At 41.5% G+C, this 25,445-nt stretch overlaps 1 protein-coding gene and 1 long non-coding RNA gene across 2 annotated transcripts; both read left to right on the top strand.

The window, feature by feature from the left end:
* Positions 1-923: 923 nt before the first annotated feature.
* Positions 924-1,807, top strand: LOC308311272. Its single transcript, XR_013963618.1, has 3 exons — positions 924-1,171; positions 1,421-1,513; positions 1,734-1,807. It is a non-coding gene; the product is annotated as an uncharacterized lncRNA (long non-coding RNA).
* A 22-nt stretch (positions 1,808-1,829) lies between these two features.
* Positions 1,830-24,393, top strand: LOC308310585 (uncharacterized protein; the record flags this gene model as incomplete). Its single annotated transcript, XM_080756970.1, has 7 exons — positions 1,830-2,057; positions 2,347-2,652; positions 2,843-3,145; positions 4,964-5,215; positions 5,790-6,047; positions 9,683-9,936; positions 24,388-24,393. The coding sequence occupies exons 2-7, from the start codon at positions 2,532-2,534 to the stop codon at positions 24,391-24,393; spliced, it is 1,194 nt and encodes a 397-aa protein (XP_080613096.1). The 5' UTR covers positions 1,830-2,057; positions 2,347-2,531.
* Positions 24,394-25,445: the final 1,052 nt, after the last annotated feature.

Genomic DNA, 25,445 nt, shown 5'->3' with positions numbered 1-25,445 from the left:
AGCTCTGTTTACATGTGCAGTAAGTAGTTACAGACAGTAGCCTGCACGCACGCACGCTCGCACACACGCATGCACACACAAGCACACACACACACACACACACACACACACACACACGTACACACAGCCTCTCTCTCTCTTCCCAAATAGTCGTTATTTATTGGCATACATCATTCGCCACGGTAAAAGTTGAAACTGCAATAAAAATAAAAAATAATGGTATACAATTGAAAGGGAATAAAGACTTGTGTAAAAAGTTGTAAAGTTGTAACTATATAGAGAAATCGATCTTACAAAAATTATAGGAATTGTGCATTTGGGGGAGGGGGGGGGGGTTGGCTGCTGAGATCAGAGCTGGCCTGCTGAGAACCGCCCACCGTCAGAAAGGACAGCGATTTGGACGAAACCCTATGTACCTCAACCTCACTAATCTTGGCTACTTTGCACTCTGTTGTGCACGCACGCACGCACAAACACACACACACACACACACACACACACACACACACACACACACACACACACACACACACACACGCAGAGTTACTTCTTACTTGTGTTTTTGAGTGGTGCAGCCACTCCAATGTCCGTATCGATGTCCCTTTATGTATAGTATGTTTAGGTTTACCAACAGTGGCGTTTTCGAGCTTCACACTGTGCATAGGTGCATGATGGGAAGCTGAGTTTTAGTGTAACAGTACAGAACAGACTACCAGACGCAATAGCATTTGTAAGAGCCAAAGTGGTTAAAATGTGCAATTCATATTTTTCTTGTTTTCATCTTGTTATGATTATTGTTTTCATTATTGTTTTCAATGCTTATATAACTGTTTCGCAGTTAGTAAAGAGCGCCCCCTAAAGTTTGATTTAATGCTTTATGATGCGCAGCTGAGGAGGGGAATTTAGTTTGTTATGCAAGATGAGGAAAAGAGGGATTTGGAGATGCTAGTTTGACTCGTGGAACTCGACAGTTTTGACCGCAATTATCGGGTGTTTTTCTCTTGTAATTTGGAACCTGTATCGTCAGACAACATTACAAAAGACATTTCTGTGTTTGTGCAAGCAAAGGACTACTTTTTATTTCGTTTTTGTGTGCATTTCCTGTAGGCTACTGCAATTTCTTTCACTAAACTCCACTGCCAACATAATCGCTGCCTCGGAGTCTGTGTCTGTGAGTAGCCTACTGTGGTCCACTTTCTGCCCTTGGATATAGCCTACAAATACAGTGTGCCCCACCTGTGCATTACGTGTCATCTCAAAACCTGTGTCAAACTGGCGAATGTGGCTATTAGAAATCTTGGAACATTATTGTTTGGAAACAAATGCCACTTCAGCATTTGTTCACCACCAAGGGTCCCTGTTGCACCACTCACTTCAGAGTGTGTGTGTGTGTGTGTGTGTGTGTGCGTGCACTGTGCAGCTGCCGCAGCAGACAGGATGAAGATGGCTCTGTGGCTGGTTGGGACCTCCCTGCTGCTTTTCTCTGCACCTCTCTGTGCTCTCCACACAACTGGTAAACAAAAAATCACACTGATGTGAAGTGAGCGGTGTCTTTGAGTTTGGGGGTGGGGGGGGATGCCACATGACGTTACAGGGTGGGTTAGACATAGACAACTCCACACTTTGGAGCGGATAGCACCGCTCAAAAACTAATATTGTAGATGGTTATTATCGTTCTCTTCTCATCGAAGTGATATTACTTCATAACTGTTCATGCTATTGTCTGTGTACAGAGTCTGATGATGTCAGGTTGGTGGGAGGCGCCAGCCGCTGTACTGGTTTAGTGGAGGTGAGACATGTCAACAACATGACACAGAGAGAATGGAGACCAGTGGTTCCTTTCTCTGACTGGACCCACGCGTCGTCTTCTGTCGTGTGTAGACAACTGGGCTGTGGCTCTGCCGTTTACACAGAAGAGAGACGTGGGTCTGCAGGTGAATCTGCATGGTGGATCACGTCTCTCTGTGTCGGATCTGAATCTTCACTGAGGGAGTGTGGACCAATACGGCCTTACTGGAGTTCTCCTACCTCCCTCAGACTGGGGCTGATCTGTTCAGGTAACAATCGATGACTTCAACAATGATAACACTAATTCTAATCTATAGTGTCTGTCTGTCTGTCTGTCTGTCTGTCTGTCTGTCTGTCTGTCACTCCCGCGTGAGTGTGTGGTGATTCTATCTTTTCTTTGCTTTTCTGTCTTGTGTTTTTGACCAGTTTGTTGATTACTTTTGATGAAGCAATAGATTATTTTGTATTAAGAGGTCTAAAAGTCCGTACATGTTCTCTCTCTCTCTCTCTCTCTCTCTCTCTCTCTCTCTCTCTCTCTCTCCCTTCCTCCCTCCCCAGAGTCATTGAGGTTGGTGAATGGGCGTGGTTTGTGTTCAGGCAGAGTGGAGGTAAAGTCTGATCAGTCGTGGGTCTCGGTGTGTGACGGTAATTTTGACCAACAGGATGCAGAAGTAGTCTGTAGGGAGCTTGGCTGTGGGGCTTCAGTCCTCCCGGAGGCGTTCTATGGTGAAGTGAAGGCTCCAATGTGGACCAAAGAGTTCCAGTGTGAAGGCAACGAGTCTGCTCTCCAGGACTGTAGAACCTCAGACTCAACCAGAAACATCACCTGCTCACCTGACAAGACTGTTGGACTCACCTGCTCAGGTAAAAGACAACCTACACTATAGGTTTGATTATCAGTTTACAGTCAAAGTGATTTGACCTTTTTAAGCAACTTAAATTAAGGATTTAAGCAGTTAAGTTAAATCCTATATTTAGTTCACTGTATTCCCAAGGGTTCTATACTGTAAGGAACACTACAGTTCTTAATGCTTACTCTATTGTCTGTGTACAGAGCCTGGTGATGTCAGGTTGGTGGGGGGAGCCAGCCAATGTACTGGTAGACTGGAGATGAAACACCAGAGAGAATGGAGACCAGTGAATCCTTTTTCTACCTGGAACCACGAGGCATCATCTGTCGCGTGCAGACAACTAGACTGTGGCTCTGCTGTTTCTACAAAAACGAATAGACGTGGTCCTACGGATCGACCGACATGGTTTATTAAATCTAACTGCGTTGGATCTGAATCTTTACTGAAGGAGTGTGGACCAATGTGGACTGTTACTTCCTCCTACAGTATGGCGCTGATCTGTTCAGGTAACGCACACTGTCTGTCTGTCTGTCTCTGTCTGTCTCAATGCACATTGAATGAATGAACATTCGATACATGAATGTGAATTCAATCACCTGAACATGGTCTCATGTAAACACGCAGGATTTAGCTAGAAGCTCATTTCCATCCGTTTCCCCAACACACAAAAAACACCACAATAACAACATGACGAAAACACAGAGACCATAAAAGTGTTCTAGTTTAAAACTAAAAACCTGCGTACCTTCCAATTAAAGTTTAATACCTAAACGAGTATACCCTACCTAGTTTAAACCCAACTGAAACCTTATGTAACCGGTGTAATCTGTCTCTCTCTGCGTTGTGTTGAATCATGGACAGACGGACCCAGAACTCTTTGGAAACCAGCTTTATTCTGACAATGAATAATGACAAACACGTCTCCACGTTAGTTCTTAGTGCAACAACAACTCCTCTCTCTCGTTCCAAGACGGAAGTACAGAAGCCTGCTTAGCTAGCGCGACAGTAACAAACAACAACAACAAATAATAGAACGTAACATACCTGACAATGAATAATGACAAACACGTCTCCACGTTAGTTCTTAGTGCAACAACAACTCCTCTCTCTAAACAGGGTTAAACAAACACTGTATAAATCAATTTGCAAGTACAATGCTTATCATGTTATACAGAGCATTCAACAAAGACACCCACCTCGTTCCAAGACGGAAGTACAGAAGGAAGAGGTGGAGGTGTCGCAGGACAATTATACAGGGGGCAAAAGGAGGAGACTTAAAGGAGCTGTGACCTTTAATGCACTATGTATTCCTATACACATGAACCATGGAGAATTAAGTCAGGTAGAAGCACTTATTTGTATCATATTTTGTGTAATTATATAATACTGTTACATTTACATACCTATACCTATCCTAAGTTTAATACCAGTGGTTCTCAAACATGTTCATGTCAAGGACCCACAAATTGATACATAATACATCTGAAAATATCTTGTACCAGGTACCCCCATCTGAAAATATCTTGTACCAGGTACCCCCATCTGAAAATATCTTGTACCAGGTACCCCCATCTGAAAATATCTTGTACCAGGTACCCCCATCTGAAAATATCTTGTACCAGGTACCCCCATCTGAAAATATCTTGTACCAGGTACCCCCATCTGAAAATATCTTGTACCAGGGACTCCCATATGAACATATGTTTTACCAGGGAACATTATTATGTTGTACCACTAGGGACCAGCAGAAGCAAATATTTCTGTTGAAAATGAGTGTTAAAACAAAGCATTCAAAGATTTTCCCTAATGTTAAAGATTGCTGGACAATAGCAGATCTACAACAATCTCATATAGCATGGCACCAAGTATAAAGGGCTACTTTGGGGGTCATGTGGGCATTTAAAATACATCTGGTATCTGCACCAGAGTACTCAAACATGCCTGTAACATAGCCTGATGTTGTTCATGAATAATAGCCTGTTTCCAGACGGAATAATTACACATGAGTGAGTCAGGAAATAAGACAACAAAACACTTCTGAGGTGCCCACATTTCCCTAGTGCCCACCATGTTGTGTGCGTGCGTGCAGTTCACGTATTGTCCACAGTATCATAGTTTGAGAGAATTTATGTTATTCATGAGTAGGCCTAGTGTCCAGTATTTTATTACTTTGACCAAATCTGGTGCAATGTTTAACGGCACATTATTCAAAGCATTAATTGTCATTGTTCATTCCTAGCGAGCAATACACTCTCACCTCCAATTATAAATCCTGCACGTCAGTCACGTTAGTGTACGACGTATACGTCTTTACGCCTCCACAGGCCACCCCTCGCTATCAGCCAATCCACCGGGAGAAGTTGTCGAGGGCAGCAAAGTGACTCTGACCTGCAGCAGGGACGTCGCCAACTCACCGGTAGACACCTACACCTGGTACAAAGACGGCGGACCTATCTCCACTGGTCCTCAGCTGGTGAAGGACAATGTGTCCCCGGCAGACTCTGGCTGGTACTACTGTCAGGGGACCAACAGACATGGATCACGCAGATCATCAGCACACCAGCTACAGGTTCAGTGTAAGTGAACTTAAAGGAGAATTTTGGGCTAGAAGGCTTTCCTACCTTTATTTGTAGTCGTTACATCTCCACCAAAGTGGTCCTGCAGGTGTTATTTTGTGCAAAAACACATTATTGGCTATTTCCCCTATACCATAAGCCCTCAATTGGGCGTTGGGTTTTAGTGCCAATTCGCTCATTTCCATCGCTCAAAAATATTTGTTTTTGTATATATCCTCTCTTCATAATGTACATAGTATCCCAAGCGGCACACTTTACTACTTATTTCGATGGAAATGAGCGAATTAGCACTAAAACCCAACGCCCCAATGAGAGCTTATGATAGTGGAAATAGCCAATAATGTATTTGTATAATGTACCTAACAACTACAAATAAAGGTAAGAAAGCCTTCTAGCCCAAAATTCTCCTTTAACTTGTTACGTTATTTGTTTTCTCCGTTTTTGAGCGCCTCCTATGCGCAGCTTTGTGTGTCTGTGTGTCCGTAGTAGTTCTAAATTGCAGTATTGGTACTTTTACTTAAGTAAAACAATTGAGTACTCTTTCCACCACTGAAAGTGCGTGTTTCTCCAACAGATGGTCCCAAGGATGTCCTTTTGGACGTACATCCACCAGCAGCTCGTGTTTCCAATGGAGGCTCGGTCACTTTCCGCTGCCGCAGCAGTGGGTCACCAACGCAGAGTTACGTCATTTATAAAGACAAAACTATAGTGGCAGAGAATCAGTATTTTACCATCTCTAACGTCCAGCCCAGTGACAGTGGGACGTACTACTGTCAGGCAAAGAACAACATCGCCACAGCCAGTTCACCGGGAGTCACTGTTGATGCACACTGTGAGTTTTTAGTTTCATTGTGAGTTTTTAATTGTATTATTAATTCATATTGTTTACACAGTGGTTCCAAAACTTTTTCATGTCAAGGACCCCCAAAATGATTGGCGGACCCCCCATTAGAAAATAATTATGCCAAGGACCATAAGAGAAGTTTTTACGGTTCTAAAGCCCCCGGTTTGACCTGATTTAGGCTATGGCCCCTTAATTAGTTAATGGCATTTCTATCTCAGGGACCCTAATACATATTGTAAAATCAAACTTACCGTAAATCCTCTTTTAGGAACCCGGGCTATTATTTGTCTCAACCGATTCCGATACCAGGGTTTTATTGGAAGGAGGCAGCTATAAGAAGGAGGAATTTTATTTCTAATTTTCAAACTGATCATAATGAACAAATCACATTTTGGGTCAGTTAGAACACAGTAAAATGTATTGGGCTCATGTAGCCTATTGAAACCAAGTCCTCATGAAATATTGAACAGTGCAGTTGCAGGTGCTCAATGGTCATTTTAACTGCCTATGGTAAATACCATAATAACATCAACACATCAATTTAACTTGAATAACCAATGTCATTTGAAGCTATATGATTCCCTGCTATGTCATTTGAAGCTATATGATTCCCTGCTTTCATATGACATGAAACAAATAAAAATACAATGGCAGTCCCTCAGTCAAATCTGGTCACATTCACAAATATACCGGTATATAACTTCAACTGAGATAGACTACCACAGTACTGTGGTAAAGGCCTACAGTTAAGCTACTGACAAGTTCAGATGCAAATAATAACATAAAAATAAAATGTATGATAGGCTATTTCATATACCGGTAATATCAAATCAGAACAGTGCAACACTGCAGTGCTTCATTCAACGGGAGGGAGGGAGAGAGAGAGAGAGAGAGAGAGAGAGAGAGAGACACACGTGTTAGAGAGAGCGTCTCTATCTAACGCGCGCGCGTGAGAGAGAGAGAGAGAGAGAGAGAGACGTGTTAGAGAGAACGTCTGAGAGAGAGAGGGAGAGAGAAAGAAAGACGTGTTAGAGAGAGCGTCTCTCTAGAGAGAGACGTAGAGAACGTCTGAGAGAGAGAGACTTGTTGCTAACGGGAGTAGTATAAAGGGCACCCTGAGGCGCCATTGTTATTGTAATTGTTGCTATTGATTTTGAGGGCATATGGGGGGGCGTGGCGTGTCCGCCATTTTTGTTTTTTTCCAGATGGTTTTGGATTAGGGTTGATCATTATGGTACCCCTGTGGTGTGGGAACCGGAAGCGGGTGCCCTCTCTGTAATAGTTTCTCTCTCCCACTGAGGGAATAGCGAGAAAGATTAGGCATTCTTTTCTAAAATTAGCATGTACTGTATGACTTTTCAACCACGTAATTTGTATTCATCTTAAGATAGTACTCCGTTAAATTTCATGACAGGATGTGACGTGCATGTCGTCATGTAAATTGGTAGGTGGAGCGAGAACTGGCTATATTTAGTGGCTGCTGTGTGTGTGCTTATTCAAAATAGAATGTGTGTGTGTGTGTGTGTGTGTGTCTGTCTACTTTGAGTTAATATAACTAAATTAGGTTTGTCAGACTTGTTGAATTAACCAGCTATTTATTAACTGGTCTGAACAAAGCTATTGTGATTCCTATACAGAATTCACTTGGGGCCTGACAGGGTTTTCTTGAAAACCCTGTACTGCAGTGTGTGTGTGTGTGTGTGTGTGTGTGTGTGTGTGTGTGTGTGTGTGTGTGTGTGTGTGTGTGTGTGTGTGTGTGTGTGTGTGTGTGTGTGTGTGTGTGTGTGTGTGTGTGTGTGTGTGTGTGTGTGAGTATGACTAGGCCTGCTAGATTCAGTGAGCTAGATGAAATGATGATGCGTTACAAAGATATTTTTCGTGAAATTTGTAATACAGACGTTGATTATATATTAAATCTATTATACGAGGCTACGGTAATTACATACGAAGATCGTCGAATTATGACCAGAAGGATACGTAATGGGTCTGACGCATTTGGTGTCATATATATATATATGAGTGAATTTTCTCAAGTGATCCTATTTCTCCAGGCAATATTAACAGATGCACGATTGCTTAAACATTGCCCACGCATGACGGAAATACCCTATATTCAACAGCAGCTGTGTAAAACTGAATCGCGACGTGTTGTTGAAACTGACATTCTAAAGGACAATATTAATATTTCATGTTTAAAAGTAGAATGTATTCTCATAGATGGTATTTTTACAGAGACGTGCTATTGCTGGCATTTAGATGAATAGCATTTTGTTTGTGTGAGTGTACGTGTGTGTGTGTGTGTGTGTGTGTTTGTGTGAGTGTACGTGTGTGTGTGTGTGTGTGTGTGTGTGTGTGTGTGTGTGTGTGTGTGTGTGTGTGTGTGTGTGTGTGTGTGTGTGTGTCGATGAGATGAATGCTTTTTATTGTAAAAAAAAACCATCCTGCTGCTGTGTTTTGGGACTCTGAATTCCGAACAGCAGAAATTAAGCTCTAAGCACTGCAGGAGGTCGTACGCAAGGGTTAATGTTGTACAGATGCATTGTTGTATGTCATACCTATTGTCCTAAGTAGGGATTTACGACAGGAGGTGGGGTTTATCATGTGAGAGGATATAAAGGGGTCTTCTAAACTCAATGCTAGCAGCTGATGTTACGAATGCGACCACAAACTGGCTTGAAAACTCTCATCTGTCTCCAATACTCAACGAAGCCCTGATGCTCCAAGACTCGTGAAGTTTGAACACATAGCTTATTTAGCTCTTTTTTTTTTTTACCTGTTGGATCAACGCAGTCCATAAGTCCCCAGCTAACATGGTTTTCATCGAGGAATTAGTAGGGTAAGTTTTACGTGTTATATTTCATTGGGTGTGTGTGTGTGTGTGTGTGTGTGTGTGTGTGTGTGTGTGTGTGTGTGTGTGTGTGTGTGTGTGTGTGTGCGTGAGTGATTCTGATAATGTCATTGGATATCTACAGTATAGCCTATGTGAAACTAACCATTGTTGTCTCATTACTAGACAGATCTCGCATCCATCTCATCGATGAAATTCGCGGGGGCGTTTCTGGAGACGTAGCCGTTCGTCATAGTCAGCGGGGTCGCTTATCACTGAAGAAAAACCGATCATCTCATCTTGTCGAAATTAACACAGAATGTGACAAAATCAACCAACCTACAAAGAAACGTAGAATCGGTAAGACTGTGTTTCATAATCATAGGTTGTATGTGTGTGTGTGTGTGTGTGTGTGTGTGTGTGTGTGTGTGTGTGTGTGTGCGTGCGGGTGTGTGTGTGTGTGTGTGTGTGTGTGTGTGTGTGTGTGTGTGTGTGTGTGTGTGTGTGTGTGTGTGTGTGCGTGTGTGTGTGTGTGTGTGTGTGTGTGTGTGTGTGCGTGTGTGTGTGTAGGTATATATATATATATATATATACATATATATATATATATATATATATATATATATATATATATATAGTGTAACGGCCAGCTTTGGCTGCAACCAGAAGGCCTGTCTTTGGGTGGGGGGTAAGAGAGTGAGTGACATGGATGCATGGTGTGTAGGGACTAGCTATGTTGAGAGCGCATGTCTACGTGGTGTAAACATTGTGTACATGTCAATATTTTTCATTGCAGGCAGTGGTGTGCAGGAGACATCTACGGATAATGATCTTGAAAGAATACCACCCAGAGCTCTACGTTTTGATCTGGGGTTGCTGAAAGCCGACATAGCGAGACTCACCTCATCCTTGACGATTAAACGCCAAGAAATCACGGACATCACATATGCCCTGGCCGAAAAATTGGACGATCTTGAATGCATCGTCCTAGCCGAACAGTCGGACTACAGTCACTCGTCAGCAGCAGAGCCTGCCACGATTCCCGTCATAGTAAGTCCGTCTACAGGCTTACAGCCTAACACACACACAACTGATGGTACAGATGTAATCAACCGCAGTGCTGACGCACGGCCTGCAGGAAAAATCATTCGTGTTGATGTCCACAGAGCTGATGTAACTGAAACTATGTTGTGTAATGACATCGTAGAAAACCATGTGATTGACTGTATAGATGTTGTGAAAACTACAGGGTGCATAGGGTCGGACGAGGTCGATACTCATAATGAATCGTCCATTTCTGTGATTGTGAATGAGGCGATAGCAATTGCGTCTGCTCCAATTATAGCTAAGTCTCTAGATTTCGTACATACAGAGATTAGCTCAGCTGTGGATGGAGCAGTGGGTGTCTTGAAGGGTCATGCCTATGATATAATGCACAAACAGTCAGATATAATTATAGCAGGTGTAGGCTCTATACTGGCTGAGTGTATCAGGAAGCAGAATGCAGATTTAAAGAGGATATACACCGCCGTTATAACCACATTAAAACAGGGGTGTGTTTCTGCGAAACTACTGACGAGTGTCATGAAGATTCTGAGGCCTAACTGAGCATTACGCACAGAATGTGTAGAAAATGAGCAGTTGTATACTATAGTTACAATTGTATACACATTAGGATCATCATATGATATTTTTTTCTTTTTCTTTCTCTATTTCTTCTGATTGATTTTTTTCTTTGTAATTGCTGTTAAAACTAGTGTATATTATCTAATCAATTTCATGGTGATCCATGAGTTCAGTAGTCTATATATAACGTAGCTACATATTTAGTGTACGGTTTAAAAATCATATTTTTTATATCTGTTTATATAAAGTGTATTACAAACCATCATACCGGTGTGTGTGTGTGTATGTAGTAGTTATCTATAGATATTTTTTATCATGGCTGAACATTTTGACGATAGCTGTTCTATGGAAGAAATGGAAATTGAGGCTATGCGTTTATGCCGTGAAAATGAAGATATGCATGGGGCTGAACATTACGATGACAGTTATTCGATGGAAGATCTAGAGGTTGTGGCTATGCATTTAATCCGTGAAAATGAAGCTATGATGTCAGAAATTAGGAGTTTACAGGAAACCCTTGTATTATCTGAGACAACAGAAGAGTTTCAAGGTTCTACGGTAGAGTTAGACTTGTCATATAGTCCTCCTGACATAAATGAACTGCCCTTACCCAGTGATAATGTACAAATAGCCATTTATGTTTCTTCCGATGACTCTGAAAGTACCATTATGGCGTCTGAGACAACGGAGGAAATGCAATGTTATGATTCTGCGGGCGTGTCTATGGTAGAGTTAGACTTGGACTTGTCACATAGTCCTCCTGACACAGTTACACTTGCTTTACCCAGGGATAATGTACAAGCAGCTAGTGTTAATTCTAGCGTCATACCAACATTGCAGTTAGGGGGTGGTGTGATTAGACCGAGCCCTAGTCATGACGGTGAGCAACCCGAACAGACAGATTTCCGTATACATGTAACAGACGTACCCTTATTTAGAGGTAATACAGTGACGTCTGCTATAAGTTTTGCCGATATTCCCTGTGAGGATTTGGAACTTTTGGCGAGTAGACTTAAAGATCGTATTTCGTCACCTATTAATAGAGCCTTAGAGATCTCAACACCTGGCGCTACTTTGAATATAACCCTAGATGGTCCGTCTCTGGCTTGTGGCGTGCATAAAATACTGTCTAGTGACAATCCAGATATTGCAGGTGCATTTCTGGATGAAATCATTACTGTTGTCCAGAGTAATGAAACAATTATGGGTGACTCTGAGCTAACCATGCGAATTGATATTGCACACGTATCCAGCGGTGGAGGCCGTCATAGGTTGCCATTTGCTAGAATACCTTATGATATGGTAAGGTCTGTAAGAGTCGGAACTCATGCCCTGTACAGTCCAGATAACGATGATAACCTCTGTTTTTCATTATGCATTGCTAAATATATGAATCCCCATATGCGCCCGGCATCACTACGTCAGATAGCCATAGATATGCATACATGTGACGGACGTGACCTCACTCATAAAGTGTCACTCGCTGACATTTCAGCCTTTGAGGATAAACTGGGTGTGAAGATAATTGTTTTTCATCATACCGATGATAATAAGCAGTTGACCTTATTCAGAACCTCTGAGCGTAATAAGGAGGGTGAAACGGTTATCCATTTGTACTTACAGGACGGACATTATTGTCTCATATTAAAACTGCATAAGTTCCATGGTACATCGTATGCTTGTGACGCTTGTTTCATGGGTTACAACGACAGAACTAAGCATAAATGTCTTGCGATTTGTGGAGTGTGTTACACTGACTGCGAACCGCATAAAGGTGTGCATATAACGTGTAAACAGTGCAATCAGAAATGTAGGTCGCAGTTCTGTCACGATCAACACAAGAAACTTTCTCCTATAGTTAATTTCGTAGCGTGTGACAAAATGATTTGTTGTAGGCAATGTGGTGAAGTGTACCCACAGATCGGCCGGAAACGGAAACTACCTGACAACACAATTGAATATGGTCATACCTGTGTGCCTAGGACCTGCAACCATTGTAGGGATACCTTATATGCAGGTGTTGCCCACGCCTGTTTTATTAGCAAACCTAAAAAAGAAAAGAAAAAAACAGACGATTACATTGTATATGACTTTGAGACACAGGTGGTTCGAGGCGTTCATATTGCTAATTACGTCTATGCTATGAGCCTGGATGCAAAGCATAGCTTCGAGGCATACGGTGTTGACTGTGTATCGAGATTTGTAGACTTCTGCAGACAACCGCTGCTTATAGGATATGGTTTCATAGCACATAACGCAGCCGGTTTTGATAATCACTTAGTACTGAAAGACGTCATTAAGAGGGGTGTTAAAATGGAAACCATTATACGTGGTGCGAGAATCATTGCTATGACCGATCTTAATTATCAGCAGCGTTGGATTGATAGTTACAGTTTTCTGCCCATGAGACTAGCTGACACACCTGCAGCTATGGGATTTCAGGATATGTGTAAAGGGTTTTTCCCTCATAAGTTCAACACTCCTCATAATCAGAACTATGTGGGTGAGTATCCACAGCCTCATTACTATGGATACGATCAGATGCGTCTGACGGACAGAAAAGCATTTATGCTGTGGTACGACAGTATTAGAGGTACGACATTTGACTTCAGAAAAGAATTGGCTTTATACTGTAAGAATGATGTGTTGGTTCTACGAACGGCTGTGACGAAATATAGAGAAGCATTCACTCTATTGACAGAAATGGATGCATTCAGCTTTACTACACTAGCCGGTGCATGTATGGGTGTTTTCAAGAATAAATTTCTAACCGAGAATACAATTGCTCTGACTTATGATGGGGCTTATCTAGGATTGGATAAAACATATTCTACTGTTTCAATCCAATGGCTCGAATACCTGATCTATTCTGAGAAAGTGGCCATACAGCATGCATTAAACGGGGGTGAGCAGCGTTTTGGGCCGTACTCTGCGGACGGTTATGACAAGACTAATAACCGTATACTCTCTTTTCTTGGATGTTTTTGGCACGGGCACCCTGACTGTACACGAGCATGTGACTACAATCCAGTTACTAACTGTACATATGGGACACTGTATAGGCGTTTCTTAAGTAGACAAAAATATTTAGAAGACGAACATCATGTTTCATATATACCTATGTGGGAATGTGAATGGGCAAAGATGAAACGGTCGGACCCTGAGGTGCGTGCTTTCATTGAAAATGTATATAAGCACCCTGAACGATTGAATCCTCGTGATGCCCTCTACGGTGGTCGTACTACGGCTGTTAAACTGTATGATGAAGTTGTGTCGCCTACCGCGAAGATAATGTATGTAGACGTTACCTCGTTGTATCCGTATGTTCAAGCCACAATGCCTTACCCCGTGGGTCATCCTACGATTATTCTCAAGGATTTTGCCGAAATCAACACATATTTTGGCATTGCTAAATGTTCGATTCTGGCCCCTAGAGGTCTCTATCATCCCGTGTTACCGGTAAGAGCACACGGTAAGCTTATGTTCCCACTATGTGCGAAATGCGTTTCTGATTTAAATCAGGAAACAGAATGTGGTCATACTGACAACGAGAGGATGCTATCAGGAACGTGGGTGATATTGGAGATTCTAAAAGCTCTTGATAAAGGCTATGTAATGTCATCTATCGATGAGATTTGGCATTTCCCTGTGCAGACTAGTGAAATGTTCAGTGGCTACGTCAAAACTTTCATGAAATGCAAACAGGAAGCTAGTGGGTATCCTCCAGGGGTCACAACCGATGCCGAGAAAGAGAAATACATAGCAGATTATCATACTCATGAAGGTATATTGCTTGACCCCTCTAACATTTGCGTTAATAAGGCTATGCGGAACTGTAATAAGCTATTGTTGAATAGTCTATGGGGGCGTTTCTGCATGCGTAGTAATATGGATAAATGTGAGTATGTGAGCGATCCGTCTCGTTTTTCCCAGCTGCTGTTTAGTAACGACTATATCATAAGTCAGTTCAGCTTTATCACCGAAAAGGTAGCTATGATTCAGTGGTCTCATAGCCATGCAGTAGCGAGTCGAGCTGCTGATATTAATGTCTTTATTGGTGCTTTCACAACATCGCATGCTCATCTTTTTTTATATTCGCTCCTGGAGAAACTAGACCGACGTGTGCTTTATACAGACACCGATTCGTGCATATTTACATGTGAAGAAGGTGATTATGTTCCGGCTCTAGGCCCTTTTCTTGGTGATCTTACGGATGAAATTAACAATGGTTCAGGGGACGATTATATTGTAAGGTATATATCAGGTGGTCCAAAATCTTACTGTTACACTACTAAACAGGGTAAGACTGTGGTGAAATGGAAAGGGGTTACATTGAATCCGAAAAATGCAGCAATACTCACGCCAGACACCCTATTGCGATTGGTTGATTCATTCATAGCCGATCAGAAATCGCCTGCTTGTGTTCATGTATCTACAAATACTATCGTCAGGGATAAGAAGCATTTAGAACTCAGAAATGCTGTGATGACTAAACGTGTTAGAGTCGTCTATGACAAACGCAAATTGACTAATAACTATTGTACTTTACCATATGGCTACTAGTCAGCCAACTGTTAGGGGTGGTGATGGCTATCAGAACTCATTACAGCATCCATTTTCAATGATAGTTAGTGGTCCATCGAACAGTGGAAAAACCCAATTCGTATCTAATCTCATAGAGAATATAGATAGGATATTTTCTGTTGAAATACATAACATAATATATCTGTATACATGTTGGCAACCACGATTCGATCATTTACTGAAGATTCGTAATATTATTTTTATTAAAGGGATCCCTGAATCTCTAGCTGATGACAAGCTAATGCCTGTACATTCCAATAATCTGTTGATTATTGACGATTTAATGAACGATGCATGTAATAATTTGGAAGTCCAGAATGTATTTACACAGTATGTACATCATAGAAATTTAAGTTGCATTTATATTGTACAGAATCTTTTCGTTCAGGGAAAATCCAGTCGGACTATTAGTCTTAATGCAAATTACATGGTTTTATTCAAAAATGCTCGTGACACCTATCAGATATCTCTGTTAGCTAGACAGATGTATCCTGGTAACGTAAGATATTTCATAAATGCTTTTACGGATGCAACCAGTAGGCCCTACGGATACCTATTTATTGATTTTAAAGCAGCCACACTTGACGTCTATCGTCTCAGATCGGATATACTCTCAGCCCGACCAGTTGTGTACATACCTAAAAAACCCTGAAGTAGGGGAAATCATGTCTGCGAGAATCCGTAGAAATCTCATTTTTCTAGAAAGACTATATAAAGCAAGGCCTGGAAAGCGTAGGGTTATTCTAAAGAATGGCGGCCCTGACTTCCTTAACAGTTTATGCGAGATAGCTCTCAACATACTTAATGGTAAGATTCCATTATCTAGGAGACAGTACATCCTGCTTCAGAAGAAGAAAATACATTTACGGACACTAGCATCCAAAACCATTAGTGCTAGCAGGAAAAAGAGACTTGTTAATCAGACCGGGGGAGCATTTTTTCTGCCCGCCATAGCAGCAGCTCTACCGTTTCTCACATCACTTTTTACGCGTGGCTAATTACTCATTCACTACGATGGGGCATATACAAAAAATGTTTATGGTCTCACAACATGAGATAGACCGGTTGAGCCATACATCAGCTACTCCCATTCTAGATACACCTATACGTAACGTTGTTGAAAGTGTGTTAGACGGTGAAATACGTCAACTCCTTCTCACCCCTAATATAGATATTCATGAGAAAGCCAAGAGATATTCATCGGTGTTACAACGCTATCTCACACTTGTGAGACAGGGTGTTAATGATAAGTCTGTCCTTACACTTTCATTACCGCAGGGCATCGAATCTGCTACTGACGACGATTTTATAGTGTCAGATATTGTGAAACATATGCCAGCTCGTAGCAAAAAGAACGCATTGCATATTATAGACGTCCTGTCTAAGTCTAAAAATCATGTTACATGGACCCGTCAAGGTGAACTGGTCATAGATGGCACCACGGTAGTGGGCTCTCATGTATATGATCTACTAAAAAATATAACTACATCCCAGCATGTGGCTGATAAAAACAGGCCAGCCGGTTGGGATAAATTTCTAAGAAAAATAGCAACGCTAAATGTTCCACTGTCTGTTGTGCCGAATTCTAATGTAAAACGTGAAATTTTGGCTTTAAGAGGGAGCACCGATGAACAGAGGGAAAGTAGTTACGAGTTAACCCCTAAGCTAAAGCGTAGAGGTAGAATATCTTCTGCTACATGGTCATCATACTGATATGATATAGTTCATTCCTTCTTATTATTTTCTTTATTTGCTATGTTTTATGAATTATGTATTATGAATATGTTTTTTTTTTCTTGTCTCATTACGATTTTGTTTTATGAATTATGTATTATGAATATGTTTTTTTTTTTTTTTTTTTTTTTTTTTTTTTTTTTTTTTTTTGTCTCATTACGATTTTGTTTTAGTTTATACTACAGATAATGTATATGTATACATCCTATGCTACAATGATGTCTATGATATGATCTTAAACTATGCTATATTACAGCATACACTCCATCTTATTACTAACTGTACCAATAATTTGTCTATTCATATGTCACTCAATTTTTTCCTAAATAAAAGAATGATTCTAAAAGACACTGAAATGTTTCAACAGATTTTTATTTCCACAATCAATTATGTATACACAAGGTTACATTATTCTTCTAGCATACTGCACACATGTAGCCATATGTCCACGACATAGGTGTGGACGTATTCGTTTAACAAATGAACATACCATTAGATCATTACATGCTGGATAACCTGTATACATTTTTAAAACATTGTGATAGGATAGCCCATGCTGAATATTACTAAGAAAAAATATACAATGTTCTCCACAGGTAGTAGCCTGCATATCCTGTACCTGTATTGTTGAATAGGATATCTTTACACAGTTCTTACATAGAAATTTTAATATAGTTTTAGGGTAATCTGCATATGTTGGAGGATTCCCAAAAGAATCAAAAAAATAACCATGCCTATCGTAACTTATATATATAGCCAACCAGTGGGAGCCAGGCTTTGACGATGGATCTGTGTTAATAACAGCTAATAGCGGCAGATTCACAACCATACCTTCTGGTAGTTCATCACATGCTAGTATACCTAAAGAGTGGGTCCTCCTATCAATCATTTTTTCAATCACCCCTTGAATTTCCATAGTATTCATATCCAAGTCTCTCAGTGATGTTACTTAGTAATGATCAATTAATACCTGTCTCCTCCCAGATATCTCAACGATTGAATCAAATACTGCATAGCATATCAGATTGACCGTTCTAGGTAATGCAACACGGAATCTGGCTTCCAGCCTGACGTTTCCCGAACGTAGAAGCGAAATGTGATCTGCCGACCCTCCGTCAGCCTCTAGATTGAAACAGAATAATGTGTAACCGTCCCCGAAATCCCTTCTAGTTATGCTCAGAGGCCGGTCTTTCAGGTATCTCCCTGTAGCGTCAATCATCTGGAAATATTCCCTAGCGTACTGACCATTAGGGAAATCGGGTTGAAATGGTCTTGATGGAAATGCTTGACCATCAGCATGTAGACATAAATATTCAATATTGTAATGATGAAACAGGAACGGATTACGTTTATAATTTCCAGTGAATCCTTCGTTATCAACGAAAGCGATTACTACAAATTTTGGAATTTGTCCTAGAAATAGATTTTCCTGATTACATACACGTGTCCCGGCAGGTATGGAGAAGTTTTTTAAACACACACGATTTATAGGGTATTTTGCATTAGTCTGTGTAATAGCTTTAGCATGAGCTATTCTGACTCCTGGGGCCACAGACACCTTTTTTACGTAGAGACTAGCTCCCACAATTTTTAACCTGTATCCTTCTGCTTCATTGTCCGCTAATAAGCAGAACTCATCTTTCGTACGGATGAATTTAATCTTAACATCAATACCATTTAGTAATAGTTTTTCCTGGAAAAACATGTCGGCATGGATCGGAGCTAATATCTCTACAATCCTGCTTCGGGCTGTGTATGCAGCCCTCCGGCCGAATCCAGTATTGTTGCCTGCTGGATCGGTATCATCCATTGATCCAGGTGAATCTTTATTGAATAAACCACAACCAAAATGTGTGGCCAGGGTATCATGTCCGAAATTCAGTAGACACTCAATCATACCACGATATGGATATGTCGAACTTGAATGTGTTATTAATGTGTCTCCGAGCATGATATCAACTTGTGAGAAGAGGGAACATCCGGGGTAATTCACTAATCCTACTTTCGCATCGGCTGGTAGGTCACTACCGTCACGTAATGTAATCTTTGCATGTACAAGAATATGGGTATTATTTAAATCCATATACTCCTCGCTGCTACCGGTAACGTAGAATTCTATAGGACCTGTATCTGTTATTGCCGATACTGGTGGAATTTCCTGGTATGTACCCCTTTCAATTGAAACCTGTGTTAGGGGAACTGTGAAGATGTCTAATTCCGTCTTGACACAGGTCTCCGACATGCTATGTAGAAGAGCCATATTACCTAATCAAAGGTCTAAAAAATGTCTCTATTATAGTTAATCGTCTGCACACTCTTGCGGCGTTTTGGTTTTGGTTTCCTACCCCCTCGACCTGCACTTTTATGTGATTTCCTCCGCTTTCCTGGCAGTAGGTCACGCCCCTGGAGACCTCTTGGTGGGCGTTTTACAGCCCTCCGTTTGTTAACCATGAAACCGGATCCATCTTGATGTGGATCGGTAACTCTGGATACCATACTCGTTACAACGTCATTGGCTATATTCTTAGCAGCTGATTTAAGGTGAGGTTTAGCTAAATTGAAACCCTTACGTAGTAGAGGTAGAGCAAAACGAAATAAACGTTTAAATATGCCACCAACACCCGATCCATACTGGGTGGCCGAACCAGCAAAACCAGGCAGCCCAGATCCTGCCTGGTTAACGTAGTATGACATATAACGTCCATCGTCAGCTATGTATGGTGCACCATACATTGTACTAAAGTTTTTTTTCTTTTTTTTTTTTTTAAACTCTATCTAGAAACTAGAACGCATAGGTCTGAAGTGTAGTTTAACTATCACCTTCCCGTACGTGAAGCGTACGTCGTGATTCTGATCGTTTTTTATAGAGATCTGTATGTCGTCTATGACCGACTTCGAGAGAGTTGTATAGTGAGGCCTGTCATACAGCAGAGTGACAATGCTGCGGGGGTCATCCGTAATATTTATACTCCGTAGAAGCGGTACATACGTGTCGCCTACCCTCTGATAATCAACTATGTCCGTATATATAAACATACTGTAGCAACCTCCATATATATCAGCAGGGTGTGGAGCATAGCCTACAGGGGTTGATGAAGGCTGTATCTGAAACGCCTCCTTAGGTGTAAATCCTAGGATGTGAGCTAGCCCTCCTTTGAACACAATGGACGCTGACTCGTCCCCGATAAAGCATACACGGTTAGTTATACTATTATACAACATGTGCAGGGACTTTGAATGCCTTGCAATACGACTGTTTATCTCCTGCAGAATTTTAGGTATGGTATCATAATGGCCATAGGGTATGGCCAATGGGTAAGAACCGCCCGACACTCTGTCCAATGTGAGTAGAATCCGTCCATCTTCTACAGCAAAGCTAGCCCAGCTTTTAGGAAACTGAACTTCAATAACCCCCACCTGATATGGCTGTTTGAGTATAATAGGTTTAGCCAACTTTACTCGGTAATTCCATATCTTATTCCCTGGGTATACGTCTAACGATGCATTACTGGGCAATGTTATGTAAAACTCCTCCCCGCTTATTGTATCCATGATGTACGGCAGGTATGTATCCTTGAACATTAGATGTCGATGTGGTCTGTCTAGAGTTTAAGAGTTAGCCTTTAAATGCTTGAAATATCCGTCTCAGGAAGCCATGTATTAAAATGGGCCGGCCAACCAAGCCATTTTACGTGAACATATTTAACACCCCGTCGTTTTCTTGTTCCCAATATCTCTTCTATCTTATAAGCTTTTCTTTCAGTCACTGTGACCCCTTGTAACTCTTTTTCGTAGAATGTACCACGTATACCATCGTCTGCAAAATCTTTCAGTCTGTATACGGCCGGTGTACGCCCTATACACTCTGTTATCGTAAAGATCTCATCTGTAAATGTCTGTTCATAACCTTTCCTGAATATACCTCGATATTTCGATATCCTGACCGTATCCCCCACATTATATTTAAATGTAGGGAATTTCATCTGTTTTGTTTTATACAGATTGTTAAAGACAACCCTCTCGTTAGCATTATTCACATTCACAGGGGCCATTTTTATGGACCGATGGAAAGTACCATTATAACCTACCACCATATCCTGCAGCGAATCGATATATCTATGCGAATTGTTTGCAGTCAGATATCTCCACATGATAGTCTTTAATGTCCTATTCCATCGTTCGATTATACTGCATTTTGTCTCATTTGATGTAGAAAAATGTGTGATATTGTGTCGTTGCATCATTTCCTGAAATGACTTATTATAGAATTCCGTACCCTCATCTGTTTGCAATCGACGTGGTACACGTCCTTCAGATAGTATATCTTTAAATGCAGCTGTAACGCTTTTAGCCGATTTGTTTGGTAGAGGCCTTACCCACGCATATTTGGAGAAGACATCTATGCATGTCAGAAGGAAACGTAACCCATCATTTTCTTCAGAATACACAGACATGTCGACTAAGTCAGCTTGAAACTGCGCATCGATCCCACTAACCAATATTCTATTTCTAGGGAAATGTCTACCAGCTGGTGCATGCAATGTGTACGTATCTTCTCCCTCTAACCATTTTTTAACATCCGATATTTTTGGAGCAACATCCACAACTCCTTTGACCCCTGCATACAATTTGTTTACACCCCCTAAACTACCAGGGTTGGTGGGTTCGTAATACACCTTCCGCAGAGCTGTATCCATGTTGACACATATACAACAACTGTACAAGACGGTTAGGTAACTAGAGGGTTTTATTTCATTAGAGAGAGAGAGAGACATTTTACTGTTACAACGTACACAACATTTCATCAATATTGATATAAGACACCCCACCCACATCAACACTCATCATGGGTCGTGGTGTTGGACACTCCCAGCCATATAAACACACTTCTGCTTAGTATACGTGCAGTATGATCCCCTCCTTTAAGCTTTACATCTTGATCCAATCTTTCAATTATGTATGGCTCACCCCTCATATCACTGAGTATAACCTCAGCAGCCCCTAGAAGTCTAGGTGGTATCACTGTTTTACCACTGGTTGCTAGCACAGCATAGGCTAATGCATATGCCAACATAGGTGTGAACAATGATACACGTATATCGTCGTAATGATTCTCGAAATAAAAAATGGGGGCCTCATATAGACAACTGTGATGTCTCTGTGACGGATGATCCACACGGCATCCATAGCACTCATCCGTAAGCATACGTATCAACACTTTCTGCACACATAGACATATAACAGCTTTTAGGATAGCTACATCATCATGGTTTAAACACACATCTGTAGGCAGTGGTTCTATGAACGTACTTCCATCTACAGGGGTAGATGTTCCTACAGGCTCCATCAGAGACTCCCCAAACTCTGTTATGTATGTGAGGTTCTGGGAACCTAGATCCACGGCATATTCAGGATTTAACCAATTGGTGACTGCAAACTCTGTGGAGCACTGTGCATCTTCAGTCGAGGCTAGCACAGAAGGCATTGTAGAGATCTCTGGAGACAGATGCTTCACATTGAGAGGTTCCGCAACACTCTCCAGGGAAATTATGCTCGCAAGAATATGATCTGTAATAACATGAGAAACCTGTTAGTACGATCTGTATTGCGAGAGAAAAAAACAACTTAGAATCCACCCGTACACACAATATACGTAATATACACATATTTCCTTCTTTTCACAACATCAGATTGCATGCATTTTCTTTTTATTTTGTTTTTTTACCCTAGTGGATCGTATGCGTCCTCACTGTTGGACCTTCTCAGACTCAGACAAGCGAAGACAGGAAAACAGAGAACGCAACCACCAATCTTCCATAGTATGGATCTGAACCAACCTCTATCATTAGTTTCGTCTAGAGACATCACAGGCTCCACAGACGGTTGAATGATAGGATCCCTCACCCTCCGTCTCCTCTTCTTAGGTGCCATTATCAGATCAGCATTCTCAAAAATATCATTATCCTTATAAGCAGGCGGTGTGGAAGGTTCCGTATCGCATGGTTTAGTGAAAAACATGGCATGAAAAAATCACAGCAAACTGTTGAGTAACACACACACAGTCTATTTTGAATAAGCACACACACAGCAGCCACTAAATATAGCCAGTTCTCGCTCCACCTACCAATTTACATGACGACATGCACGTCACATCCTGTCATGAAATTTAACGGAGTACTATCTTAAGATGAATACAAATTACGTGGTTGAAAAGTCATACAGTACATGCTAATTTTAGAAAAGAATGCCTAATCTTTCTCGCTATTCCCTCAGTGGGAGAGAGAAACTATTACAGAGAGGGCACCCGCTTCCGGTTCCCACACCACAGGGGTACCATAATGATCAACCCTAATCCAAAACCATCTGGAAAAAAAACAAAAATGGCGGACACGCCACGCCCCCCCCCATATGCCCTCAAAATCAATAGCAACAATTACAATAACAATGGCGCCTCAGGGTGCCCTTTATACTACTAACGGGGTCCCGTAAGCAACAAGCTAACAGCATACCGGTGGTACTTCGTTCCATAAAATGAGAGATCCAAAAGGCGCATGGGGCTGCGCCAGGCTGCAAAACCCCCCATGCGCTCATCGATCTGCCGTTTATAGAACCAACGTTCGTTGCATGAAGGGCAGATCTGTGGGGGCTCTCTCCCGAAGTTATTAACTTTGTTGTTGTATTGTGTGCGAGCCGAGCACCGCGGCCACGGCATCTGGACAGTGGACGCTGACGTGACAGGCAGGCACAGCCAGCCAGAGCAGCGAAAGTAACAGATATACGGCACTTGAGAAAAAAAAAAAACACTAAAAACCCCGGCTCATAAAAGGAGGCCGGAATTTATTTACTTAATTCAAAGCCATCACCGGTGATTAATAGGGGCCCGGTAATTAATAGAAAGGAGGCGTTTACTGGAGGATTTACGGTAATTGAACTCTGAGAGTGTACAAATGGAACCAAATAGACCCGTTAGGGTCCATTTGGTTCCATTTGTACACTCTGAGTTACAGACCCATCCTAACTATCATTTAGCTGGGGACCCTCCTGGAACTCCCTCAAGGACCCCTAGGGGTCCCCGGACCCCACTTTGGGAACCACTGGTTTACAAACTGTTCAGGTCGTGGCCCAAAAGAGAGACGTTTGCAGATCTACAAGCGCCGTGTTGCGAGCTTGGAGATCAGCTTTTTCACTACTTCTTAATGGGATATTTCACTATCAAAAATATATTTTGGTCATATTATCATCTACTCTGGCTTATGTGAACACCCCGGAACGTTTTTAAAGTCAATTCACAAATGTAACTTTTAAGCGAAAGTTTAAAAATAGAAGTGAAAATAGAACATCTACAAGCTCGTAGATGCTATGCTATTCACTATCTTACACCAGTTTGGGTCCCGCTGGGAGACATTTCTCTTTTGGGTCATGTACTAAAATGTTTGGGAACCACTGGTGTAACTGCAGTAGAGCATCTAGAAACCTTCTGCAAAAATACACTCCTCACATCATGTTGTCAATAAGTTGTGTGTCATACTGTTTTGTTGCTTATCTCTTGCGTTGCAGTCTTGAGTACTGCGGAGAAGCCTATCAGCATAACAGGCCATGTTGGGGGCAAAGTGTATTTCCGGTGCGCAAACTGGGATGTCTGGACCAACACTATGGACTCTCCAAAGTACCTCTGTAGAAGTCCATGTGGTAAAGAAGACACTATCAAGGCAGAGTCTGGTGAAACTGTAGTAAGCGATAGAATCAGTTTGAGAAATGCAGGAAAATCATTATTATTGGTATCCATCACTGAACTCAGGAGGTCAGACTCTGGAACCTACATATGTGGACTGGAGAGAGAGAGTATCTGGCTGGCTGATTCATACATAGAAGTGCATCTTCATGTTCAAGATGGTAAGTCTCTGCTTCAATATATGAGTGAACTGTGCATCATGTTTACACTGCAAGTTACACTATTGCCTAATTACTGTTCTGTTTCACATTCTCTTGAAAGGACTACATTGTCAAAAATAGGTATAGTTGACCCACAAAATGGACTTTGTTACTCATCCCATAGAGACACAAATTGGGCTGGATTTTGAAGGTGCGTTTTACCATGTGGTAATACATAAATTGGCCTCGCTCTGCGCACAATCGTATTATGAAAGCCTTATCGTCCCGTGTTGAACGCACACACATATGGAATACGACGTTGCTGAATATTTTAGCATTGTGGGAGTGTCCATATGTTAATTATTTTCGCTTTGCGCAATTTGCTATTAAGCCCCTTGACCTGCGCATAACGATTAGACGTGGGTCTAGGCACCTCATAAACGCAAAAGCAGATAAAAGCACTGTTTGATTTTACACTTGAGCGGCTCTGGGACGCTGCTGGAGTGTTGCCAAGTCTGTTTATTATAAGCGGCTTCTTTTTCTGTAAAGTTGCTTGTAAATATTGGTAGTTGTGGTTGCTTTTCTTGTTTCTAAAGGTTTCTCTCCTAATGTTGTTTAAACCAGTGATCCTCACACAGCACATTCCCATGTCAGGCATCCCCAGATGAATGCATTTGCCCAACTAAGGACGGCTAATACAAAAATGTAATTACATTTTGAAAATAGCAGATCTACCAGCTCAC

The sequence above is a fragment of the Protomyctophum bolini genome (assembly GCF_963924005.1).
Source record: "Protomyctophum bolini genome assembly, chromosome: 23".
In the NCBI taxonomy this organism is placed as follows: Eukaryota; Metazoa; Chordata; class Actinopteri; order Myctophiformes; family Myctophidae; genus Protomyctophum; species Protomyctophum bolini.
The sequence above is the reverse complement of the archived record's forward strand: the minus strand, read 5'-3'. Positions and strand labels throughout refer to the sequence as shown.